The 27805-nt window shown below is 38.4% G+C and overlaps 1 protein-coding gene across 6 annotated transcripts in view; it reads right to left on the bottom strand.

Annotated features, from left to right (window-relative positions):
• Positions 1-120: 120 nt before the first annotated feature.
• ARMC8 (armadillo repeat containing 8) overlaps positions 121-27805 on the bottom strand; it is an 83155-nt gene continuing 55470 nt past the window's right edge. For 5 of the 6 annotated variants that reach the window (XM_041126432.1, XM_030027273.2, XM_030027275.2 and 2 more), the window contains 13 exons: positions 25753-25813; positions 21003-21203; positions 18322-18417; positions 16580-16662; positions 16199-16280; positions 13584-13670; positions 11319-11411; positions 10700-10849; positions 8822-8917; positions 6556-6651; positions 5989-6061; positions 4613-4706; positions 121-2712 (listed from right to left, as the gene is read on the bottom strand). In XM_041126432.1, coding sequence (XP_040982366.1) covers positions 2679-2712; positions 4613-4706; positions 5989-6061; positions 6556-6651; positions 8822-8917; positions 10700-10849; positions 11319-11411; positions 13584-13670; positions 16199-16280; positions 16580-16662; positions 18322-18417; positions 21003-21203; positions 25753-25813 — 1246 coding nt within the window. In that variant the 3' untranslated portion in view covers positions 121-2678. Of the gene's footprint in view, positions 2713-4612; positions 4707-5988; positions 6062-6555; positions 6652-8821; positions 8918-9965; positions 10127-10699; positions 10850-11318; positions 11412-13583; positions 13671-16198; positions 16281-16579; positions 16663-18321; positions 18418-21002; positions 21204-25752; positions 25814-27805 lie in introns of those variants that run through there. The other variant, XR_005933288.1, reaches the window with a different exon arrangement.

Genomic DNA, 27805 nt, shown 5'->3' with positions numbered 1-27805 from the left:
CTGGCCAACCAGCAAACAAGTTTGTTCCCACTGTGAATCTCAGGCTAGCAATTGTCAGTCTGTAGAGAGGCTGGCACAGAAAGCTGAGATTTCTCCATGAAGCTGAGAAAAATCTAGATGTTCTGGTAAAATTCTTTTTATTTACAGTATTCTTCTTTTTGTACATACCTATAGCAACATCAAAAATTATTCACAAAGCTTAACTGAATGTAAAAATGTTCTCATCCAACAGTTTGTCCTATCAATATCCACGAAAAATGTCAACTGTTCTCATGCAGCAACAAGATTGTCTGAGCATTGTTTTTTAGGTTTTCTGGTAGAATTTTAGGAAACCACCTCAAAACTTGTTCACAGATACTTACTCACCTTTTTTCTGAACACCTTTAGGCACCGAAGTTTTATAGAATCAAACTCAGATTTGCTTTTAGAAACGTGAATTGGGGGAGGACAAGAAGAGATATGTAAGAACTTGAGCTCCTAAATGTACACAGCAGGAGTGCAAATTTAGAAGTCAGATGCACGTTGTACAGTTTTGCATTTATACTACTTGCCTCAGAACTTTTTTCTCAGTTCAAGCAAAAATATATTTGATTAAATTTTATAAAGAAGACTTCACTTCTGAGGTACTGATATTTATCAAGTTCTCACATATTTTTACTCTCCCTTTTGTTCAGCCCCCAAAGTCCATCATGAAAAATTTGCAGAAGGACATTAAAAAACTGCCAGTCACTTACTGCAATGCCTGGGGAAAAAGTGTCAGGTGCTCACTTTTATTTATCTTTCAAGAGTGGAAGAAGTTACATGAAATGTATATATTCTCCTTTGCAACCAAGTGATAACAGTTATCTGATACACAGCACATTCAAATTCCAGGCCAAACTGTGGTCACGTTTTCTGACACAAGTAGTTACCTTGGAAAAAAGTAAGGCTATCACAATTTGACCTTCTGATTAGAAATAAAAGATTAAGATACTTATCAAAATTGGTTAGCAAAGTTACAGACCTCTCTTCTTGCTGCAGCCCTCCTGAAGCTGAACGTAACAAAAGAAAGATTTGGTTTAAGACATCGGCTGCAATCTTTAGCATCCCTGTTAGTGCTATGTAAATATAGTGTCTGGAGATTCTGACTATTAAAACTATGGTCTAAACTGAAATCAGAAAGTAGACGGGAAGAAAGCAAGAACCCTGAACTGCATGAAGGAGAGCTCCTTGCTGCCCTCATTTGTTTCTATGCATATTTGAATGTGAAGCCACTGGGGTCTCCTATTCCAGCCTAACCTTACGCAGTTGTCTTCATTTGTACTCATATTTTTTTCTCCACACTTACAGGCACAATTTCAGGAACTTATGGACAATCTAGGCTTCTGAACGCAGTAAAATCCCATTGCTTATTATCCAGGTATCCAAATCCATGCAAGTGTGTATATCTGCATATATACACAAAATCTGTAGCAACATCACTGAGCTAAAAAACAAAACAAAACAAACCAAACAAAAAACAAACCCAATTTTTCCATCCCTTTCCCAACTTAATGCACCCAGCTGATCTTTCATGGAAATAATATGTAAGTCACTTTCACTGTATCTGGAGGTAAGGGATGCAAAACAAAAGCAATCCCTTAATCACTGCTTGCCAGCTCCTTCTGGTCTCTTGAAAGTATAACTTCTGCAACATACTGTTTGCTCTATTGATATTAGTGATCAGCAAATATTTATCACCAGTGAAATAAGCTAATCCTTCAGCAATTATCTGAGCAAGTTCTTGGCTACTAAAGCAATAGCTTATGCCTGCTGATATTGCAGCCACCTGTTCCTTTCCAGAAAAAAAGTCAACAGTCACACTAACTCTGAAATATGAGCTTTTCTTCTAAAAACATAAAGAAACCCAAAACAATCCAGTTGACCCATTCCATGGATTTGAGCACGTCATCAGTACCAGGTGACCTTGTATGGCAGTAAAAAAAACTCTTGGACCTTACCAGTACAGAATCCGCTGCTTATAATTTGGGGTCTACTGTCTCCCTCTATTTTTCTCTTTAAAAAGGAAGTATAATGTTAAGTTAAGCTGAAGTTCAGAAATGCATATATTTTACTTAAAAACATTCATCTGTTCAAAATTCAAAATAAACTTTATGGGATACAACAGTTTGTTTTTTTTTTTTTAAATAACATTTCATTCAAACTGTATATAATTCATTGAAGTATTCGTACAGCAAACAATGGTTAACCCTTGAAAACCTGTAGAAAAAGATTTTCACACAAAAAAAAGAAAAACAAAATTGAGGTATCACACCCACACACATTCACCCAAGCACACGCACACACTCTAGCACACCCACACACATCCACACACGCAGGCTGCAGCAAAAGCAGAAAATTGTAGGCCCAAAAGGAAAACGATGACTGATTGTTCTATCTGAAAGTCCAGGTAGCTCAGGAAAAAAAAACCCAAAAAACCAAAACAACCCCCCAAGAGTCCTCTGAGTAAAGGAACTACCTCAAGAAAATTCTCAAGTGCACTGGAGACCTGATCATTTAAACTGTTTCTGCAAAGCAGCTCCCTGCACCTGAGAAAAATGCAGCCCAAGGTGACTTGTGCAAATATAAGGAGTCAGGAATATCTCCTGCTATTCCTTAAGTAGACATGAGGGGTGTCCATATATTCAATTAGTCTTTGATCATGCAAGATACTGCTGGAGTGCTGTCTTCGCCCTGCAATAAAGGAACAACCTGTTAATTATTGGGGCTTGGCTTTATCATCAACAGCTTTATGTACAAGACTATGCATTGTGCCAGCAAAAGAGAGAGGATGAATGAGGTAAAAGGAAGCCACATGGCTGGCTCCTTCAGTTTGGAAGAATCTAGCCTGTGGTGCAGAAGTGTTCTGCATCAGTTATAACAGTTTAAGAACCTACCCTGCATCTAAGAATAATATGATGTAACCAAGTACATTAGATGTTCAGCATAAACTGAGCAACTTTCAAGTATGGTGGAGCTTAGGATGTATATTGAACCTCATTAACAAAGCACCTTATAAAAAACACTTAAGGGCAGTAATTGCGAAGAGCAATTACTTTTCTGTAATACAGATGTACCATGAAAAGCAGGTCTTTGAGCTGAGAAATGAAAGAGGTGTCATAACTCAGAACATACTAGAAGCACGTTAGTCCTGTCAGGAATACCGGCCCTACCAAAAACCTACAATGAGGTGAGAGAGAGAAAAGAAGCAACAGCCAGTGTAATACTGGAATTTATGTAATCTAACATTGTGCAACATTTTTGTTAAGAAAAAAAACACCTCCCAAAAGCCTAGGGTTGCAGTTTCATCATCCCTTCAGCTAATTCAATGTCTCCTACCACCTGAAGTGAGAAGCTTTGCTCTTCCTTTGTCCCCCACACCTCCCAACCATGCCATCATGACCTTGACGGACTTTTCCAAGTTCCGATACGACCCAGCAACCCAGAAGAAGAGTGTTTATTTTTTCCTTCCAAGTTTCCTCCTGCATTCACAAGTCGTATCAGCTCATCGAGGGGGCTGATGAGGCAGAGTTGGGATAGGGTAAACAGTGGGAGCCAGTGGCCAGAAGAAACAGGAGACAGTGACTTGCAACAGCACTAAGCACAATCAGCTCCCTGTCTCTTAAAACCAAGGCTTAAGTGTTGACAAGCAAGGCCCATTTATCAGAAAGTATTTTTATGGTTTAAGTTTTATTCCTATTTTTCACTGTTTGAAAACCCTATTTAGCTTTTCTGTAATTTTCTGTGAGCCTGCTCATTGATATCTATACATTCCTGATTATCACCTTCAATACTGATACTTTGGCATAGATTTTAAACCGAGATGTCCTAACTTTACTACAAAGACGTCTAAGAAAACTGGAATCTCTTTCATAAAAAGAAGAAACCCAAATTTAATGCATTTTAAAACACTGCACAGTTTTGAGTTGTGTTGTCTGTGTATGACCTCTTCCAAAAATCAGACCATCTCCTTTAGTTCATGAAAGAAATACGGGTTGTTATTAACTGTAGGTGGGATAATCGCAAAAAGTTAACATAAAAATCAAGAAACTGTCATTAGCTATTTTGGTTATATGTGTTTGTGAAGAAGCTAGATGATCTCTGCAGATACTATAATATCAGTAACAGAACAGGTATGTGAAAAGTTACTGTTAAGCTTAATTAGTTTAAAAGAATTTAACTAAGATTAACAACAGTGGTGATCCTGTATTATCTTTTTAATTCATAGTGTTATGTGATAGTTTACCATTGTTCCAATCCTCTGGAACTTTGTTAGTAGTCCAAGGTTTACAATAATACTTGTGTATCAGAGAGATTTCAGAGAGGACCCTCCACCAGTTTAGATGACCTTAAGCGTAGTTATTTTATACTACTTAGAACTTCACTAAAATTTGTTACTCCTGAGCAATACAAAACCTGCTCTTTAAATAAGTGTTCCTCATGATTTCTTTATACACCATAAAACTCAGTGCAATGATAGACAGTTTTCCTGGGGAATTCTTCTATAATCAAAAGATTTCAAAAAAAGATAGTTTTTTAGCAAAAAGCAAAGATTTCCCTCTAATCTTCTCTTTGGATTTTTCTTTATACTCACTTGTCACACAGATTTGGATCCGATGACTGACTCAATTTATGTAGAATATCTACTATTCCCATGTCTCGTAGTTTATCTTGGCGTTCTTGTGAACCTACAACAATAAATCACATTGTTGGGAATACCAACAAAAATAAATGTGTGCAGAACAGAAGAAAGGAGTGGTAGCAGAAACCAGCTTAAAGGAGGGGTATGGAACACAGCTCAGTTAGAACACAGCAATGGAAAAACTCCCTCAGTTGTGGCTACCTCTCAAGGGAGCTCTAGTTTCTTTTTTTGTACTCCATATGCATATGTTTAAAGAAAAGAAAATTTTGAAGGCAAAAATCTGAACATATTTTATCCTAAAGTGACAAGCTTGACTTCAGTTAGTTTCTTCTCATCTCTCTGATTTGGATGTAGAGAACATTTAGCTGGAGATGTGTTTCTGAGTCTGACTTGTAGCACTGTATAATGCCAGTATAATGTGCAGAAAGCCACCAGGAGCATAGCCAAGTGTCACACACTGAATGAAGTTCCGTGATCTGAGAGATGTGGAATAAGTTACACAGTAGGGAAAAAAAGACAAAACCAAGCAGAGACACTGAGTTCTTTGCTGAAGATCAGCATGGTCAACTTGAGGGTCTGTAAATCATCCATCTAAGAAAGTCCTCCTTCCAGCCCCACCATTCCTCAAAGCACACCACCTCCTACCACTCCTTCCCTTGCCATGTCTTCCAGCTCCACACCGCTGCCTCCATCTGCCCTCTCTACCCCTCAACACAAACACAAATATTTTTCTGTGCAGCAGCATCCTTCAGCTCCCTCCTGGTTACCTTCCATTGTTCCAGGCCATGATTCTTCTTACCAAACACGTCCCCCGTTCCTTCCAGTTCCACCCACAAGTCCTTTGACTGGTTTCAGAGTCTCACTGCCCAATCCATTCCAGCCATCCATGCTGGGGAAAATTTCTTTGCAACAAATCCCCTTTCTAATCCATTTATCCTCTACAGTGAACCTGTTCCCTCCAACAATGAGTTTCCACAACCTCCTTAAGACTTGGAAGATCTCTTACTAGGATTCTCTTTCACTCCAGTTGTTTTCTGATTTTACAGAACTGCTACAGGTGGAAACCTCCCACTGTGTGACTCTCATCAACTCCTATTTATTGACACTCTCTTCTTGTGTCTCCCCTTCCTGCCCCAGAACAGCTCTCTACACTTTCCTCAATGTCCTCCTGATCACTCCCACTTATTCCATATTATACCTGTAATGATGTCTCCCTTTATGTTTTAGATCCCACTGTGCTGTGCACTGCAAGTATTCATTACTATGCAACATTAGCCTTTTGATCAGGATAGTAACTTGTATATGCGTTAATAATGAGGCTTTCTTACCTTCTTCTTCATTCCATATGAGATTAGATATACAGAACATGGCAGCAAGTTGAAGTTTAGCATTTGAATGACTCTAAATATAGAAAAATAGTACTCAAGTTTAGAAGAAGAAATTCAGAAATTCTCAGACTTATATTTTCGCATTCACCCTGTAATAAATAAGGTAGCAAAGTTGGGACTAATTCTTATCTACAACTTCTCTCAAAGATAGTGCCATAACATAAGGCACTTGAGTAGCATTCAATCACTTCCTTCCAAATATTTATTGAGGTCTACAAGATATGCCTTTTCCAAGATCATGAAACATTTTCCATGCAGATTTGTTACAGGTATTGCTTAAGTCACTGTAACATTCTTACGGGAAATAACCACTGGATCTTCCTTTTAATCAGATCCTCAGAACACCTTTGCCATATAGAACTGCACTACATGATTTCTTAGACACAACTGGGTATATGAAAGTTAAGTGTATGATACTGAACAATTTACACAACAAAATCCTAAAAGTACCCTCTTTTCATTCCTGCAAAAGACCAAGATAAAACCTTTAAGAGAAATTCCCCATACCATGTAGTATTTGATTTTCTGCAGGATGTCATCATTGGTCATAATCAGTTCTTTTGCTGTTGTTCCATCTGCTATATTGGCAAGTATACATAATGTCTGAAAGAGAAAAACTGTTATTTGGCCACAGAACACATCCCAAGTTTTATAGTTTCCCTGACAGCTTTGAACTTGTGACAAACAATTTCTTTAATTAGTTTTAATATCTTTAATCCGGAGTTTCCAGCTTGCTTACATCTGGGGCCAATGCCAAAGAGCTAACAGCTGTGGCTAAACAGCCCTGGCAGAAAACCGAGTCATTGCCATTTTAAAATAAAAAGCAACATTCATTAATTCACTTCAATGAGTAAAATTTTAAGTCTCTCATGGAAATATGCAGCATATAGAAAAGATTAAATACACTGGAAAATAAAGCAGTCTATTCTGTATCAGTGGCTAGGGAAAAAAAAAAAAAACCAACCAAAACAACAACACCCCCCCCCCCCCCCCAAAACCCCCAAACATCTAGTTCTTCAGGCCAGGAAAAAGAAAGACAGAGGCCTATCTGCTGATCTAGCGGAGTAACAATTTGTTTTCAACAAGTCTAATCACACATCTTACCTGCAGAGATAACTCAAACTACTAACGCATCTGGTTATTTTTTGCAAATTAGAGAAGCCATCCTACAGAATAACATTGAAGCATCTAGGCCCACATTGGCACTACATGCACATGGCACAAAGACTTGCACAGGCAGCTTTCCTGGTTCTCAGGAGGCACCAGGAGATGCTCTACATATTTCCCAAAGAGCTGTGGAAGGATTTAACCATCTTTTCTGGACATGCAAGGATGACTACAGGAGCCAGTCAGTGATAGAGATAAGCACTGCCCTGCTAGAAGCATGGGCTCTTGCATGCAGTTAGGCAGTGCTGGATGTATGACTTGATTTTGAAATAAAAGCAAGCTGCTGATCAAACCACAGGGACAAAGAAAATGCTCTGTGTACAAGGGCCCCAAACCCTAAAGGCTACATTCAATTCTAGCCTACTAGCCCTATCCAAGAGTATTTCTCAGGTACACCGATTCTCCTCCAAAATAATTCTGAGAGGCTTGGCAAGGTAAATAACCTATTGCAGTGAAGGCCATTCCTGTTATTAGAGCTTTATCAGGAAGAACTATTTAGAATGACACACCTGGTTAATCCTCAACTGTTTCAGAACAATAGTATCACTAAACTTGCTATCTATTAAGAGTCTTTGGGGTTGTTTTTTTTCTAATTTTGCACTTAAATAGCCATAAAAGGCCTGTCTGCCTTCACCCCATTCTTCACTGAGCAGAGATTTAGACTCGTCTGGATTTATCTGTATTTTTACACTCATTTGCCATGCTGTTTGCTACCAATATACATCCTAAGCCAAAGCAATCCTGTGGAATCTCCCACAGCTTCTTGCTGCCCCCATTCTTCATCACCACATGCCCCGTATGAGGCTGACACAGGGTTCTCCAGCTGTCTTGTCTGTCAGAGTTAATCAGCCAAATTCTGCCCATCTATCCTCTTACTTTTGCTTTAGCATCCCCGCAGCAGGTATCCCTGTACACTGGCCTCCTTATGCTGTCACCAAGCCAGGGATGCTTTTCCCTACTGGCCATTCCCTCCTTCCTTCTTCCTTTCCTCTCGCACATTGCTTTTCTTAAGTTTTAATTTGTCAGGACATGTCCCTCCCCACTATTTCCTGGGCTACACCAGCATGCTCTTTTCCCTGCTAGTGCCTCTCCTCCTCTAATCGCTGCTAGCTCCTGCAGGCACCCAAGAACAGCTGAGTTACCACATCTCCCAGCAGAACATGTATTACTGCCAGCAAGGCAGGCGATGATGGTATTCTTCACTACTGACTGCTCCAGTGGGTGCTATAGGAGCAAATATAAAATAACCAGATGCTTTCCCCAGAGTGAAATACTGGCTTCTTTCTCTTCCCTTGTTCCTACTGTACCCATTCTGCCATGCAATTGCTTTAGATTTAATTCTTCTGCTCTCACATACAGTGCCCTCCTCTTTAACAAACCTACATTAAAAAAAAACATTCTGCATTCAATTCAAACACATTTGTAATAATCCATTCGAAAGAAGGACATTCTTGTAGGTACTGAAGTTATTAATCTGACAGATCTCAGTAAAATATTCACAGCACATCATAATCCCAAACAAAAATGACATGTTGAGAAGAGTAAGCATTCTTAGCTGTTTCTTAAATTTTATTCTGCCAAGACAACATGAAACAAAAAAGGGTACCTGTTCTTTGACTTCTATATTGTGCTCCCCTTCCAGAATAAGGGTCACTGCTTGCATGATTTGCTTCCCATGAGTGCTCATTATATGGTCTATGTGCTGCCAAAGCAATGACGAAATACAATCAGCATAACTTTCCAGACAAAGAAGGGGCATTCCTACTTGAATTACTCTAAGTAAAGAGTAGCAACACTGTACAAAGACCCTAGCTCCTAGCAAGGTCTCCCAAAACCAAGAACTTTTCACAGCAGAAACACTTCATAATACTCCTCTTCATTTGAAGCCTGGTCTTGTTTGAGTGAGCATGATAAGGGCCTTGGTTCTGATTTCACTGTAACCTGTAGGAAAGACACTGGTTTCCCAGTTACACAGAGGCCATTCAGTCTGAAGACTGAATCCTGCTGGACCCAAGGTCTAAGTATGATGCTGCAGTTAGAAAGAACCACTTCTCTTCTGGTAACAGGGGGATATCAGAGAGGGGTAAGAAAACTGAGGTTTCTTATCTGGTATTTGCTGCTCTTACTGGAACACTGTGACCAGGTCCGATATCCATATTTCAAAAGTCTGAGAGGATTCAGAGAATTAAATCATATACATTACTTATCATCTAGGAAAAGCGTCTCAAGTTGAGACTTACAGGTAAAAGGTCCTTTGATCACAGACTATAAACACTCATACTAGAGTAAAATTGATCATTAGGAGTAACAGAAAAAGATGAAGCTAGATCTACTGGATTAACTGATACCAAAACACAAGAGTGACAGCAAACAGCCATCAGAGATTACCAGCACATGGCACACTACAATTTTTTAAGACATTAGGGATTCTTGTAGGACTTCTTAAAATTGCTAATAACGAGACTTCATTCAAAAGCTGCTGGATGAGGTATTCTGGAGTGAGTTTTGGGTAGAGAATGAGAATGGTTGGTTCTGGCTCTAAAACATACTACAGAAAGTAGGTGAAGCTGGGACGTAGATTCAGATGAAGAACACCTTAAGTGATAATGAGACTCTGCTGTCAAGAGCTCAGGGTGAATTTAATGAATGACTGGTTATTAAATATCTTTTCACATTAAGACAGAGCTAATTTTCTATGAAGCTTATTGAGACTCAACGAGTACAAATATCAGAAGATTTTTTGCAGTGACCTTTTTATGGTAGAAACACAATACGTGATAAATGCACAGTAGAGGCTTCGTGGTTTTTTTCCCCCACAAAAATGTTGGCTTGCCAAATGTTTGCTGCATGTTTTCCCTCTGTTCTTCACAGGGGATTACCCCTTTCTTTTCCTCCACCAATATCTTTCTCCCTGTCAAAAACAATTCATGGGCTTACATTTTCAAACCATTTTATTTCAGTGTGTAAAATGAACGTATGCATTTTGTAAGTGCACAGTCCCACAGTCAAATTCAAAAAGCCAGTACTATCTATATAGTTGGATAAGAACAGAAATATTTCAGGTGTCAAGAAAGAAGAAATACAGGTATCCTTAAGATATGTACCTCTGCACACATTGACTCAACAGTGCAACCCTCTTACTGTTGCTCTAGGACAAGTTTCACAGAAAGACTGTTAGGAAAATAATTTTGCTGAAAGCTAAATGCAATGGAATTGAACATTAAATGTAACTGTCTAGCTCTGTATTTGATAATAATTACAAAGTTTCAGTGGATGTAGAGAATTCTTTCAAATGTTTTCTTACACTGATTTGTACATTTGGTTACAGATACTTGGATAAATCCAAAAGCCTCAGTTTTAGCAATATATCAAACATTAATCTTAAACAGAAAAATAACTTGTCTTACAAAAAAGATTAAGAATTAATTTGTATTGTCTGCATGTGTGATCAGCTTTCAGAAGGTCTGTTTGCAGCTCTACTTACTGGGCGAGTAGATAGAAGATTCCTGAGCAGTCCCAAAGTTTTCATCAGAACATTTACATCAGAATCAGAAAGCAACTGGAATAACTGCTCTGTACTCAGACCTCGTAAGATGTCTGATTTGATCTTCTGTTCTGCTTGAAATGCCATATTCTGAAAGAGACAAAAATTTTTTGCTTGATTTTTTACCTTAAACTTGGGCTTACACTGTTTTAGTAGATTATTACCTGCAAGCATATATCCTTGCTAAAATTCATCTTGCAAAGGTTAAAATTTATGAGGAACTGCTACACAGTGAGTTAAATTTCCACAGTCTTACAGCTGACCTGGTTATTACCTGCTTCTATTTGTCCCCTGGCATGCTATTGACACTACTTAACTGTTTCCCTGAATGATCTTGGCAACCAAACTGGTATCAGAACTGAAGAGTTTATTTTATCTTATGGACTAATTGATGAAGTGTTCCAGGCTGATACTGTTTTCCTTCCGTAGTTAGGTGGAAAGACAAGCCGATTTCAGCTACGTTATTTTTAATAACGACTAACAAGTTCTTTAAGTTACATTCACAAACTTTTTAAGAAGCAAAATCACAAGAAGTATTTCATCAGTGTGTTTTACTTACCATTAAAGCCCAAATGCCGTTCACCCGCAAGGCAAGATTTTCACTCTGTGTTAAACTACATAGAAGTTCTATGGCTCCCGATTCTAAAATAGGCTAAAATGTAGAGGGGGGGGAGGAATAAAAAAATCTTTAAAAAACTACTTAGACTAATTAGACATATATACAAATGTAAAGACAATACAAAAAAAGTCTTGCTTCTATCTTATTCTTGAGTTTACAACATGTCCATTCACATGAACTGGCCAAGCCATACCCTATATTCATGAGCATTAAAAGATAGGTTTTTATGGGAAATCTCAGGTCAAGTCGGGTTTATTCTCATGTGTATCCGTGTATGTGTACACATGTATATACACAGCCACACATGCATGTGTGTATATATATGGATATACACACACATACTGCTGTGATACTATACACACATCTGCCACACTCACACAAGCAAATTGGTTTCCCCCAACAACTTTCAGCTTGGGACTGCTCTCCAAAAACAGTCTTCCTTAAGCAATCACATCTTTTTGGGTATCAAGTGGGACATACGTGACTGTTTAAAAGAGATTAAGGACAATGAAAGCTACTTGATACCTTTCTTGATGTTTGATCCTTGTGTTTAGTAATCAGACCAAACTAAAATCCAACACAACAACTTCAGCATAATAAAGAAAACTGGAGACTGTTCTTGATGATCAGATTGAAACACAAAACCTTGTAGTATCACATCTTTAAATGATGGGAAAAATATCAACACATGCACCTTTTCTTTCAAACTGATTAATGTAATAAAAATTAAGTTTGGAACAACTGCTTTCAACCCAAACCGAATGTGAAGTACTAGTTTTATCTAAGACCTGAAGAGCTCACGCGCTAAAAGGATTCATCCAATGACTTATGTTGCTCTAGTTTGTAAGGTGTTCCTTTCTTTCAGAAGTTACTGCTTCAAAAGCAGTGAATAATTGAACATATCTGAGTTTTTGGGAAGTTGTATGGTTTTTAACCCGCTTAAGAGCTGAATTCATCAGAAAACAGGAATGTGTGGAAAAGGCTGCACTTTGTAGGAACAGCCTCATTTCACTGAATAGCAACAAGACCATAGCAGAACCAGGCAGCTGCAGTTTGTGCCAAAGTTCACCTGGTGCCAGGTGCTTGTGTACTGCAATAAGCTGCCAGTGATTTTGCCATGGGCCCGGTAGCTGGCTGACTCCTAGGGACTTCTCCACAGCCACGGCAGGTGGGAGATATTCCAAAATTGGTTTTGACTCAGCTCTTTTGCAGGGTAAAAATACAGATCCACTTCAGCTTTGTTTATTTACTTAAGTGACTGATAGTTTACATACAGTTTTCAAAATACTATGTAGAAAAAAAGGGGATATATCAAATAAAGATCAGATGGCTTTTAGAGGCTTTCAAACCTAACATTTCTAAATATTCCTTCATTTTGCATAAGCAGTATTTTCTTTTGGCAATGATGTTTTCTACATGAACCATGTGTCCTGATAGAAAATTCAGTATTTCAATCCAGTTTGTAGTGGAAACACTACACTGACTATGACCTGCAGCATGAATAAGAAAGCCCATGGGCCAGTGAACTGTGCCTGTCGTTATTTCAGTTTATTTTCTGTGTCACAGACATGAGTAAAACTACCAGGATCAATCAATCAAACCAAGGTAATCCAAAGTGCCCTGTAGGAGCCCACACATACCACAATCTTCCGAATGTTTTCTGCTATTAAGAAATATTTAAGACTTGGGGAATTGCTGCATTGTTATGAAGTATTGATGTGTATGTATGATCTGTATGAAATACAGATATTGCAGAACTCAAGAACAGATATCCTGTATTGTTCATTCAAGAACAATAATAACCACAAGACTCAGCTATGTCAGCATTTTCAAGATTACAGCAGTAATTCTCTAGGACAATGGATCATATTGCCAATTATCAGTTTTTCTTCTTGCTTATGAATTTTTTAGATAATAGTGTTTTACAAGTAAAAAACTCCAAAATTTCACATCTACTTTTCTTTAGAGACTACATTTAACTATTCAATCATATTTAACTGTCACAGCACTGTAAACAATATTTTGGCTTTTTTTTTAAATTTTTTTTTTATTCACAAGCTATCAGTGGTACAGTCTGCCTAACATGACAGCCATATAACGCTTCACAAGCAGTGGCTACCAATTAAGATACCTTTATGCTTATTGAACCATTTTATAATGTAACTTTTGACTATTACCTCTTCTTGTTTCTGGATAAATACTGACCTCCTTGCTTGGAGAGAATTCCAGAAGAAGATTGCATAGCGTGGAAGATGCTACTACAAGAATTTCATTTGGAGCATTCTGTAAAACCTGCAGTCACAAAGGGGAGAGTGAGGAATCTTCATTAACTAGTAGGATAAGGAAGGGATCATTTTGAAATCGAATACCTGTAATTATGCTGCATTCTGATATTCCATACTTAAGGAGATGCTTTGATGCTAGCAGTGCAGAGCCAGACAGTGCTCATTCAACTCAATGTGATGATACACATTACATGACAAGCTGGAGCAACACAATTTTAAAGAAACCAGATTTGAGAGCTTTCAGGTCCAATTTGAAAGAAATGAATGGGAACAGATCCCCGCTCTGCAAAGCATATGTGTGCCAGCAGTTGTAATTTAGCTCTGCAGCCATTCTCTCAAGAGAGAGCAGGCCGTGTACTGCAGTGCACCTCTGTGTCATGGTTTACAGAAAAGTGGAGGAAGCTCCAGGAGGAACCTACTCAACGCTTTTGTACTTTGTGCAAAGCACAACGTGGCAAATTTCTTCATGACCATCCTTTCAGAAAAGCGACTAGCCTGGAACAAGTTATACTCTCTTATCTGTTCCTGGATCTCCAGCAGGACCAATACATGCCATTCTTAAACAGAGCATCTCCCTTGCATGTTCTGAGAAAACTCAATGAGGAAATAGGCATGGAGGATACCACTTCTCCTCCAGCAAAGAAAGGGGGAATGGAGGGGTTGTTCTGTACCACCTTTTGTTTCAGAGCAGTGAGCAAACTGCAAACATTAACAATTAACTGCATTTACAGTGGCTTGCACTAAAGTACATATATGCAAGTCCTATAGTTTTAGATGTTATTCTTCCATAGCTTATACAGCTCTACATGCTAGGGGAGAGAGAAAGGACTTACATAGTTGTTACTAATCAAGACTGAAAATTAATTTATCTTTATTTAATACTACTTTTATTTTCTATTAAGAATAATTCTTGACATTTTGGAATGAAGATACAAGTTTCTGACTCCAGCTTATTTAATAAAAATCAAAATGAACAACTGCCAGCAGCTGTGTTTACACAGAAGTCTGACATCTACATTTGTTTTTTTCACATGGCTCTCCTTTTATGCTAGTTGTGCTTCTTCAAGCAATCCTGACATTTTTGTGTTTTACATTTATAAAGTTTTGATGTGTTCATGTTCGGCCTTTTGCAAACTCTTAACACATTCAAACCATTGCCTCCAAGCCCCTTCAGGTGATGATCATGAGTCCTGAATCATGGGATTATTACACTACAGTGATAGCACAAAACCTGCATGAAAAACTCTCCCTTGACCTCCCAATAAGACTAATGAATTAGACATCCATGGATTAGTAGTCACAATTCACACACCCAATTCAAGGATGAATGCTGAGCTTTCAATAAGTGTATTGTGTATACTTTTAGAAAATAATTTCCCCACCATTTCTACCATGAAACTGTAGAAAAAACTAGGCCCATACTTTAGGGCCTCTAATTCATACAAGCAACATAAAAGGCTGAGAAAGGTTCTTGGCCTGCAGCCAACAAGATGGCTAGCAAGTGTAGTATAATAAGCGAGTCAAATTTTCTTAAGACCATAACTTGTGAGAATTACAACACAAGCAGAACAGAGAAAATCAGGCCTGAATAAAATGTCACTGAGTAGTATGCCCAATGGGCTTCTTTCTTGTATTGATATATCACCAGAAATAACTAAAGGATCTCCTGATCATTTACTTCCTTCCAGACTCTTGAGTAAAGCTTTGAACAGTCAAGCTCACATGACTGTCTTGTTATCAGGCTCATCAGCTCATTTTTGCCGATAACATTTTCTCTGGTCTGGCTATTTTACTTCTGAATAGATATTTTACTTCTGAATAGAGAGTCAAGCTCACTTCAGGTGATTCTCTCAGTGATTCTCATGGATGTCAATATTGCCCAAGCTTTCAGGCTTCTTGCGAGCAGACTTTGCTCCCCATTTTCAAGGTCTAAGAGATGTTGAAACGGAGAAACTGGTTTATTTATCTGCACTTAATGACAGTCACATTACAGGATAAGAGATGATATATATCTTACAAACTTTGATCTCATTTAATCTTGTGGATAATTGCATTATATTAAAATCTGTCTTTTTAGAGATCTTGCTGAGCTCTTTGGTTTCAGTTTTAGAATCTGCAATGAGATCTAGAAGGTAGAGAATTACAGGAGAAAACGCAGATCTAAATTATCTTGTAGGACTTATAGGCCATGTCTGAACTGTGCCACCTAGTCTGAGCTCAAAATTAAAGGACATATAGTCCTCGTAGTGCCCTATGTAAACATTAGGGATAACTTAGCCTCAGTCACTGATCACTCAAAAAACCCAAACCAAAACAAAAACTCAACCAAAACTCAAGCATGGACCACAGTCCTCTTTGCTGCTGCTGCTTGGCCTTTGTGGATTTATGACTCTTAGGAGAAGGTCCTGGAATTTTGATTTCTAGGTAATTTCTATTATGATTCTACAGAAAGGCATGCAAATTGAACAGAGACCATATCCTCCTTTAATGGAACAGAACACTTCAGTAGTTGAGACTTGACTTTTCTTTACTTACCTTCATTAAAGGTTTCCATACAGCATGATCCTGAAAACTTGTCCTGAGCTGCTGTACAGAACGGGACAAACTGTGCAAACATCTATAACAGAAAAGAAACCTTCATTGTGAAACATACACACTCACACGTACACTACTGTAATATATACATTGCTTCCACACAAAGATTCAGCTTAGAATTTGGTAAGTAGTAGGCTGTAAATAGCAAGAAGAAAATATTGTACTAGTCGAGGATAACTCCCCACCACCACCACCAATAAATTTTCCATCAGTAGAAATGACTTCAGATTAGCTTTTGAAAAATTAGCAGAAATTCTAACAAGTGTAGCAACAGACTTTGACAAGACAAAAGTATTTGTATGAATCAGAAAAGCCTCCTACCTGACTGCAGCTAATCGCACCTTGATACTAGATTCAGACAAGCCATTAACAATACGGTCCATCATATTTTCAGTCTCAATGATCTGGAGCAAAAAGGAATGAATATTACACGAATAAAATAATATAAGCATTTATGGGTTGCTGGGGTTTTGTCTGCAACATTTTAAATATTGCATACAAAAACTGTAGCTAAAAAACAGCAAGCCACATTCTCTTCCCAGAGTAAGTGGAAAGTAATGTGTATCTGCATACAATTTAGAAAAAAAAAAATATCTACATTCTATGCTGCACTACAGCTTTCAAAATTATTTTATTAATCATCAAGGAACGAGAGGGTTATACATATATGAATTACCCTTAATGTCATATTAAAACAAAATGGCCTTGTCAGGCATTGGAACAGGCTGCCCAGGGAAGTGGTGGTGTCACCATCCCTGGAGGTATTCAAAAAACGCGTAGACAAGGCACTTCAGGACATGGTTTAGTGGGCATGGTGGTGTTGGGTTACGGTTGGACTTGATGATCTTAAAGGTCTTTTCCAACCTAAACGATTCTATGATTCTACGAAAAGAGAGCACGTGTGAGTGCACACAATATATAAAAACTACAGATTAGAGACATGTTATAGAGCTATCTAGAAAAAAAATACACAGTAGTTCATCTGCCATATTTAGACATGGCCAGCACAAGTACTTAAGACTAGGATAAAAGGGAGTTAAATACCAAGATAAAAGACGGCTTTTGTATAATAAATCAACTTTGTCATCTACACACCCATCGCTTATCAAAAACAATGCTTTGATATGTAAAAGAAGGATCCTTACTATTAACTAAAGAAGTTCATCTTGCAACAAAATAGAAGCTTATGGATTTGAATTCTGGAGATCCTAAATGGTTCCCCGCTGACAAATCTTCCTGCTAGTTATCTTTTCAACACTGTTTTCCTGCCTCCTTTCTGTCCATAACTTTCTTCCCTCTGTTTTTCCCCTTTAACCAGCAAATAAACTCAGAAAATTCTCCTGCCTCCTGTACTTGCCACGTTTGACATTAGCAACTCCATGCTTAATTTAAAAACATGCTGCTTTTAATAATTCATTGTTTAATTCCCCTCCACTTTCCACACATAAATTTTTAACTATATGAGTGCTCCAATCATCCAATCTCTTCCCTGTGATGTTGGAATAGAATTTGTTTTCCTTCACAGCAACTGCTTTGTTATGACAGTGCAAGCCCCCTTGGTCACTTCAGAATCACGGAAAAAATTTTGGCTTTGTTTCCCCATATGATTAGACTTTCCAGGGTTTATTTTTGAAAAAACATTTGTTTTATAATAGGATACATGACAACAGAGGTATATTCTGTCCCTCAGAACATACATTTCAGAAATTATTCATATGCCACAACAATATTCCTGCACAGCTTATGAGTAGCAACGACCACATGTTGAAAGACAACTTATTGTGAAAATCTATAGTTCATCGCTGTGAAGATGTTTACATAAATAAACCTTACTCTTATATTTTGTTATGGCAAGACGTTAATTTTTGTTCAAAACCCATGCAAAGAAAGTGCAATCTGAAAGTTTATGTTATTGTAACAGAAAGAGAGCCTTCTCCTTTCAACCTATTTTACATCACAATGAAAAAAAAAGGGGCTGGAAGGGTGCAAACTCTTGCACTGCCTTCCAGCCTAACTTTCAGCTACATCTTTGCCTGACTGCTAACATTTATTCAAAGGCTCACCTTTTTTCTAATATCTTCATCATTTGCTCCCAGGGAAGCATAGAGCTTGAAAGCAGCCTGGCGCAGTTCATGGGCATGCTTCAAATCATGGTCAAGCTATTTAAATAAAGCACAGATATGAAATTTAGACACTAAAAAATTACAGATGTGATATTCTTATTTGTTGTAATCTAGTGCTTGACTACTGGGGTTTTGTCTACCACACCAAGGGTAGCCAGAAACACAAATGAACTGCTGTTCCATTAGCTGATGTCCACATTTACCAACTGAATAATATAATTGAAGTTAAGAATATGGTTAATTTCTCTGCACAGTTACAGATAAGTCAACTTAAACAATTTGAGGCCAAAACACCTCTATAAAGTTACAACTCTATCCAGACCATATTCAGGCAAAAACTATTCTTATTTACCCAACAGAAATTTATAGGAACTAGCCAGGAGAAGTGAAAAAATTAGGAGAGAATCAAGGGAAGTTTTATCCAGAGAACTGAAGCAAAAGTAGGAACCAAAGCAGGTCTCTAAATCACAGGACCTCCATCTTAAGGTGGATATTAACTTCCAGCTTCCACTGTAAAGGTAACACAGTAGGCTGCAAGCTGTCTAGCAGATTTCTGGAAGGTAACTTCTTAACATGCGTGCTAAAGGGGTGAATTAGGGTGATGCACTGGATAGGCTGCTCACAAATCAGGAAAAACTGCTTAGGGGTATGATAATTAATGGGAGCACTAGCTATAGCGATCATAAAACAGCAGTGTTCAAGTTGCTGAGAGGCGTGAGAAAGGCACAGAGTACAGAGCCTTGACTTCAGGAGAGCAGACCTGGCAGAGCAGATGGGATGTACCCCGGCTTGCTCAGCCAGGAGAAGAGAAAGCTGAGCGGAGACCTAAGAGCAGCCCTCCAATACCTACAAGGAAAACATGGAGCCAGACTCTTTATGGAGGTGCACAGCAAGAGGAGAGACAATAGTCAAATCAAAACAGGAGAGGTTCTTACTGGATATAAGAAATAGAAGTTCACTATTAGCACGATCAAACTTTGGAACAGATTGCTCAGAGAGGTTGCTTAATCTCCATTCTTAGTGGTTTTCAAAAGCCAACTGGACAAAGCCTTGAGCAATCTCCTCTAAGCTCAGCACTGACTCTGCTTTGAACAGAAAATTAAGACTTTCAGACCTCTTCACATTCTTTCCAATGAGAATGATTCTATGATTCTGACTGCCCTCAAAACTATGTAGCAAAGGGTTCCACAAAACAATGCAATATTTAAAGTCTACACAGAATGCCAGAAGAGTGCTATTAAGCAGCAAAGCGCTGAAATAAAAGAACTGTCCAAAATTGAGCTGTATGAGCAATTCTCTCTGGTGCAGCTATATTAGAGCAGAATGTATTGCATCATTGTTAAAAACATTTAAAACAGACAAGTAATCGGTTTGGTAGAGTCCTCACTCATGTAGTTTTTACCTTACAGGGTGTAATTCAAAGCATTCTTTACAAAGTAAGCACCCTGGCTTCCCAGCTGACTGTTTTTACAGACTTTCTGAACACTCAAAGCATTGTCATAATATTTATAATTGCCCCACTCACATTTGGAACTTAATCATATTTTTGATGCTACAGCCAACATTCATTATTCCTCAATCAGCTGCTAAACTTCCTTCTGCTTATTTAATTTTATACTGCAACTGATTTTTTTTATATTTAATTTGCATTTTTACATAGAATTCAAGGCAGCTCTATATGCAGAATCAATGCCATTCTATAAAAGTCTGAAAGGCAAGTCTACCTCTTGGGCTAGTTTCAGAGAAAAACCAAGGCTCTGTAGTCCATTTTTGGGGGGGTACTTTCTAAAAAAAATCAGACTCATTAAGAGGGGAAGAGAATAGGCAATGGGTATTTCCCTATGCAGAATATCAAAAACAATCTTGCTTCTGAGGTTGATGGATCCACTAGTGCTTTGATTGATCCAATAGTGATTTGGAAAGTGTATGCAAATCTGTAAAAAAGAGTTCACCGATGAGAACTCCTAGTACAACACCTATGAAACCAAGTCTCCAAGGTCTAGCTGGTCTCTGTTTATCCAACGTCTTGCAAGTACAGATAACTCACAATATGAAATGCTACATGACATCCACATGTTTTTCTGCTTTAACAGAATAGAACCATCTCTGAACTTAACATTGTTCACAAACATGACCTAAGAATTGAAATCGCTCTCTCATCAGATGGACTATTATCTCTTATGAAGCTGAAACGTACTGGTTCCTGAAGGTAAGTCTTTTAAACTCTACAAAGGAGAACCACAACAGATATCTCAGTCTGGTGCTTCATTGCTATCTCTGGAAAATGTAATGGCACTCTAATGGTGAAGCTACATTAAACTGCCCATTGCCCATCTCTCTAAATTTGACACAGAAGAATGGCAGCATTCTTCTTACAGGACAGGGAGTCCAGATATACACAATGATTTTAGTTTGGATAATAAAAGTTCCAGAAAAAGCAGTGAGCAAGCAAAGACTTGGGGACTATGTGCGTCAGGAATCAAGTTGTACTGGACCTCTGGTCACCTTTCTATTGAGGAACTCAGACATAAGTTTTAAATGGAGTAAAAAAAATATCCTGAGCCCATTTTTTATTGGTTTTGCACATTTTCAAAGCTTCAGAACTGGGTAAGGACACGTACCCTCTTGATATCAGTGATTGCACTCACTGAGCTGGGATACTTGAAGTAGTCAGCAAGCATGACAATGAGGTGGTCGGTAATGCTGGCAATTCTCTGGAGCTCCACATCTGTTTCAATCAAATAGGCCAGTGTTTCTGCTCCTTCCACTCGCTCCTCCAGCAGTCTTTCCTTACTACACATTCGAACCAAACATGGCAGAGTCTGAAGAGTTTCAAAAAAAAAAAAAAAAAAAAAAATCCACCATTCTTTAGTGCAGCTACATTCATAAAGCAGCTCACAAAAAAATCAAATAGCTATCCTACAGCAATTCTCAAGAAGTTCTTTAGATTGGTACCTTCAGACAAAGATTTTAGTGGTTTTAAAGACTACACACACAAATAAATTGTTCAGGCATTACTAAGTATACAGTAGGCTACTTTCAACCAACTTCTCATGCAGTCAAAATTAGTCTGCGTGAATACAATGTTTAGAAGTGACCATGGTCAAAGTTCGCAAAAGGTAAAAAAAAAAAAAAAACAACAAAAAACCAGAAACAACAAAAACCCAAACACACACACCCCCCTCAAAAAAACCATCCCCTCAAAAGTTCATATTTGCACAGGTTTATTCTTACTACACACAAGAACCAAAAGTACCCAAGCTGCCCTCAAGAAGTACTTGACCCCTCCTGCCCTTTTGTGATCTAGGATTGACTAAGGACACAATGCAGTCAAAAATAATCTCAGGGCTTACTTGACGCACACTGGCTGCTAGGAGTAGTAGGGAAGGGAGGACTACTCCTAAGTAGTATATTTGGTCAACCAGAAATGAAGTCCACTTGGAGTCCAGGTCCATTCTGCCTTAACCTGACATACCCTCCTACCTTGGTTACACTCACATGGCAGCATTTTTGTCATACCTTCTCTACTTTAAATATTAAAAACAATCAAATCTTTCTTTACCTGAAGCTCAATGAAAAGCACTTAACTCTGGAAAGACCAGTTCTCCAATGGTGGGGACTCCATTCACTCGAGCCTCACCAAACACAAGTATGAAAATGGATGAGGAATAGTATCAAGGTTTTTGCTTGTGTAACTCCAGTGACTTCAACAGAATTACACTAGTAGAAAATGGTTCTCAAAGTTATGTTTTTGGGGACCTGAAATAACATCTATCCATTGACTGTTCAAATGATTAGATAGATAAATATCTTATCCTCATTCCACAGGTAAGGAAGCAGAGTTACAGGACTTGCCTATGTTTATTAAAAAAGTAGATGCTACCACAAGGATTACCATTTAGGTTGTGAGTCTTGCACCTAATCCAGCGAGCCAAAGCACTTCCTCTCTGCGTATCTGTCACTTAAGACATCAGATAAGACTTTCAGCTTGACAGCACAGACACACCTAAGGACCTTCTGCTTCCTTAGGAAGTTCGCCAGAACTCTTTAAAAAAGACGACAGCTGCTGAGGTTTGGTAAATTTAAGCAGCCCTCAGAAATTACCTCATTCCAAAAGTGAGATTCCTAGGACCTCTGCAAGTTTGTTCAAAGTTTGCTTTAAAAGCCTTCAGGCATTTAATTATTACTATACTTTTTAATCTGTGGAATTTAGAACTGCAGCATAATGATTAAGTATCCTCAGTTTCAATTACCAAGCTGGTATAAGGTATATTAAAAACTGAGGCTAGCGTAAATAAAATCATGAAAGCTGAACATAAGCTCTCAAAGAAATCACATTCAGGTGGAGTAAGAATGAAAAGAAGCTGAATTCCATGTCTAAATCACAAAGATAATGTACTTCCCAACTATTTCCAAGGTCAAATGGCCTGAAATGAGCTATTTTTTGGAATTCAAGGGCTAGATGTTGTTAAGTCACTGGCTGCAAGCATCCAAGAAACACAAATCGCGTATTTTCCAACTTTTAGCAACTCCATCTGTTTGAAAAAAAACAAAATCGAGAATTCTGAAGGACACATTTTAACTGTTCCATTAGACCTACAGGTCAGTACAACATAATTAATGCAGAGGAGTAGGGGACTGTATTAGAGGTGTAAGACGAAGAACCACAAAGCACACCTGACCTTTTCTGGCCAGCAGATAAAAGTCTGAAAATGGACTGTAAAGATGGAATACTTAATTCACATGGTATCGCTGGGATGCTTCAGGGTTATCTGGACAAACAGTCACTTTCGTTATTAGGATTCCAGAGAAATAATTCCTCTTCCAATCAAATCCATCATTTATCAGCCACCTCTGCCTTCTCCCCACCCCAATGGATTTTATTTTTTCACGTGTTACAGGCCAACCCACTACTCAAACCAGGCAATGAAAATAAATCAAAACCATTTTGGAGACACACATCCCTGACTGTCCTCCAAAATAAGAAAGTTTGATAGCAAAGGATCAAAGTTCTCTTCAATAATTTCTGAAAACTAAAGGGGGCATTACTTTGTCTTAGTTCACAAGAGGTCAAACAGTTTGTGACTGGATTTACCACAGACTGAGACAGTGTGTTATCTTAAAACTATGAGCTCCTGGAGTGACCCCAGAAGAAAAGAAGGAATTACCTGAGGAGTCTGAACAAGAAGGCAAGGTTCTGTGCCTTCCTTCTCTCCTCACTCTTTATTCTACTCTCAATTATTACAACAAATTTTAGTCTACAGCTTAAAACATTTATTTGCACTGGAGCAGCTTCCATGAGAAACAAAGTGATCTTATTGCTGTGGGCTGGCAAGCAAATCAGTTCATAGTGGTTTGAAAGGACTGCAGTTATCCATTCAGCCCACATGGCAGACCATGCATAGCTCCACATAAACAGTTAGCAGCCAGCTATCAGCAATAACCTGCCTTTGCCTACAGCAGTAGTCCCCTATTTCTTCTCCCCAGAGCAGCACAGTTCTGGAACCCACATGTCCTGACTAGGACATAGTCTGTGGTTGAGATGACGGTTGGGGATTTCTGAAGGGAAGAAACTTTCAAAAGAAGAATGAGGTTTACAGGAGCAAGACAGGTTGGGAGCACAGAATTGTAGCCCTCAGTTTGCAGGTGTTGTGATAAAAAAGACGAGAGAACAGGGAATTGGAGTGTCAATTTGGAAAAAAGCTAAATAGGTGAATGAGGAAGAAGGATGCAGCTTGGCTTCCTTACTTGCTCTAAGAACAGATACCACTATCAACACTGGAATGAATTGCATTTTGGACTTTCTTGCGTAAAAAGACAGGAAGAATGGGCCTTTGTGTCAGCCAACATACGGATTTTTCATTTGTCATTACCTGGAATAATGGATACCAAAATCCCACTAACATAAGCCGTAGATATGCCAGACTCTATGGCCATGGATATTGGAAGGAATAAATATGCTTTCTTATTCCAGTATCTTACATACAAGCTACTCTTTCCCCAGCATTACCAAAGAGTAGGACTAAGGGACAGCTCTTGACACTCTCGTTATAGTTTTCCAGTTTAAAACGTAAGCTTGCAGAAGCCATCAGGGGTTTGCACCAGACCACAGTCAGAAGATACTAATCAGTAGCCTTTGGTGGTAAGCATTTATTGCTTTAAGCAGTACACACAGCTATCTGCAGTACCATGGACTTGCAGCCTACTCTATGGTCGCGCATACACTTAGCTGTCTGTTCACAAGAGGATCTGAACACCACAGAGGGGCCTTCACAGCCAAAGACAAAGAACTCTTATAAAAAGTTACTGGGTCTCAGATCACACACCACCAAATCCACACAATGACTGCTTTGCTGATTAGATCCTTCACTTGCTAGATTCATTCCAAGAGCACATGTAGTCTTCTCAATCTCAGTACAGGGGCACATATGGGGAAAAAGTAATTTTTTCAGGCATTCAATCTGCATTTCCTTAAGTCTGAACCACATGTTATTCTCTGGAATGAAGGATGCTAAAAACATACTAAAAGCTTTGGAGTCTGCCAGACTGCTACAGTAATTATCAAAGAAAGCAAACAGGTTTTCTTATTGCAGTACTACAGTAATACTTCAATATCTCATAGAGAAACAAGCAGTGTTGTTATTATCTGATCTCTGGCTGATATGCCTCTGCTCATCAACGCTTTTTTTTCTTTTTTCTTTTGACTAGCTATAGAAGTGTGACTATTAAGAAAGAGATTACATTCCCATGGTATTTAATGAAGTTTCCTTTACTGAATTTCCCTATAAAGTCACATGCAGTATAAAAATCAAATCCAGTATTTCAGCATGACAGGTTTGGGGTTTTTTGTAACAAATTTCCCTAGCCAAATTATGAAGCAGACAAACGTACAAAAACATCATGAAACCTGAGAAATCATCTACTCATGACAGACTCCATGTATAAACTGTGCAAGTATTCTGGCTATAGCTTTGTGAAATAAGCTATTGAAAGACAAACTGGTGCCTTGTTCATATACAGAGACCAAGGCAGTAATGTTGCTTCCATGTTACTTAAAAATGGTTACTGAAATGATTACAAATCTCAAAACAGATGTGTGTCAAACTCCAGGATATTTATTCCTGGATATTGACCTTTTAGTATGATTCTTTATTTAAAACTTCTTTAAAAAGCCATGTCACTATAAATGCTTAAAAGACAGAAAGGGAAACTAGGGAACCGATTTTTTAGATAAAGAAAATCAGGAGAACTTGGTGCTTTGAAATCTTCAGTGGAACCAATTTTGTACTACTTTTTATATGAGACAAATAAAAACAGGATAGTCCTATGTGAGAAAAACATTTTAAACAGAAAACTGTTTAACCAGCTCACCTTAAGAACGATGCAAGAATCATCTGTCCGTATTGCTCCAGCTCTGCACATGGAAGTAAGGCTGTAACAACATAATAAAACATACATTCACCTATAATTGTTTTTTATGCACTTAAGTAAGATGTAGCAGAACAACGAACTGTGCTAATGAAAGGTACTCCCCTTTGTTCCACCATTGACTTAAATACATTTGTGCTTACTAGACTTGGGCACACAAACAAACTACTACAGGCGTACTTTTAAGCAGATTTCTAGTACAGAACATCTTGCTGGAGCACTGATCAATACATATACCACACACTGGTCAAAAAAGGTCTAACCGTCAAACTCAATTGATCCATAAACCTCTTTTACCAACAAAAAAATCCAAAATGAACAACCTTCATTAAGATAAAGTAGCAATATAGACTGTCCTTGCTGCACACAGTATGGGCAAGCACTTAAAACAATCAGGAGAGAATCAATAGCGAGTTGGTAGTCTGACAGCTTAGTCAGAAACCATTCAAGCTTTGTGTTAGCCTAGGAGATGCAGCACCGTTGTGATGCTTGTCCACAAGCATGTCTTAACACACTGCTGGAATAAGCACATCCTTGCTAATGATAAACCCAATTAAGTCCCTGACACTGAACCAAACCAGCATTTGTTCTTTATTAGACAGCAACTTAGAAAGTGGATATGACAACTCCAAGGTCTCAAACTACAATGCTGACACACAACATCATACAAATGCATAAGTTGCTTTGTTAATTTACCTGTACACATGCTCCAAGCTACCAGAAATGCAAAGTAGTTCACTCACCAATAAAAGTGTTTTACAGTTAAGTGGTTTATCATTTTTACCTGCTCTGCTACAAGGAAGTGGAATGAAGCTGGGGGATAACTGCTCTGCACTCAGTGCGGGAACAGTCAAGTATCTCTTGTTTTAGCTTTTGAACTAAGCCATTGTAACTGGCTTTTATCATACCACAGTTGAGGTTAAAGAAATAATTGCATTTCAGTAAAAGTGACTTAAAACTAACATGTTTCAACTCTCAGTGGGCAAGTTAAAAGCATACATAGGGTCAATTATAATTGCTCAGCTGAGGAGCAGTAATATGCTAACATACTGTAACCATATTGTGATTCACTGCATTCCTGAGCTCTTTCCAAGTGCCTAAAGAGTTCTTTCACCTCTTAGAAGGTAACATCATTGATCCTGTTCCAAACACCTACCAGTGGCAGACATAGCTAAAATCCCATAAATCGTAAGTCTTTGTATATATTATTTCTCAGAAGAGAAAAGATAAGACTTGATTGTTAGCATAGAGATCATTTTTATACACTTTTACTGTCCAAGCCTTGTGGCTGACAAAATACTCATTTTCACACCTGAACAATTAGGACGAAAGCACCCATCTTGCCGTTGCCATTTAGCCCAGCTAGACCCTATTTGCCAGACAAAGCAGCTCTATTTCAAACATGAAATAAGATGAAGTATTTTTACTTCAGGCAAAATAGGCTTGGCTTAGCTGGAAGCAATTCCAGTAATTTTAGTAGAAAAGGTTACTGCTCCACTTGTAGCTGCAAATCGTTCTCCCAAGAGGCTTACTGCTCTTCCCTCTGTGCCAACACTGCTGCTCAAGTGAAGAAGGATCTTTACTCCATTTCAATCAAGAGGTATTAACTTGGGTCTTCCACATCTACTTCAATTGTTGAAAAACAATTCTTAAGATAGCCTTGTATGCCAGTCTGGATTCAAAAAGAATTTAACAAAAGGCTTCACAAATGCATAAAAAATCCCTTCTACATCCGCATTCCAAGGACTCTCCTAATAAATCAGAGAGGAACTGCAGATTAATTGACCAAAGCTGGCAAGGCAGGAGTGAAGTCTAATTTAGAAGCAGAAAAAAAAGAGGGCCTGTGACAATTGCACCTACTACTCTCAATAGAAAAAAAAAAAAAAGAGAGATAGTCTGACTTGGAGGGAATCGAGTAGGGAATGGACTTACAGAAGAAAAGCCAGTAGGGCCTCGCAAGCCCCCAGGACTGTCGTGAAACCGAGGCCTTGAGTGC

This window comes from Aquila chrysaetos, chromosome 10 (assembly GCF_900496995.4).
Source record: "Aquila chrysaetos chrysaetos chromosome 10, bAquChr1.4, whole genome shotgun sequence".
Classification (NCBI taxonomy): domain Eukaryota; kingdom Metazoa; phylum Chordata; class Aves; order Accipitriformes; family Accipitridae; genus Aquila; species Aquila chrysaetos.
The sequence above is the reverse complement of the archived record's forward strand: the minus strand, read 5'-3'. Positions and strand labels throughout refer to the sequence as shown.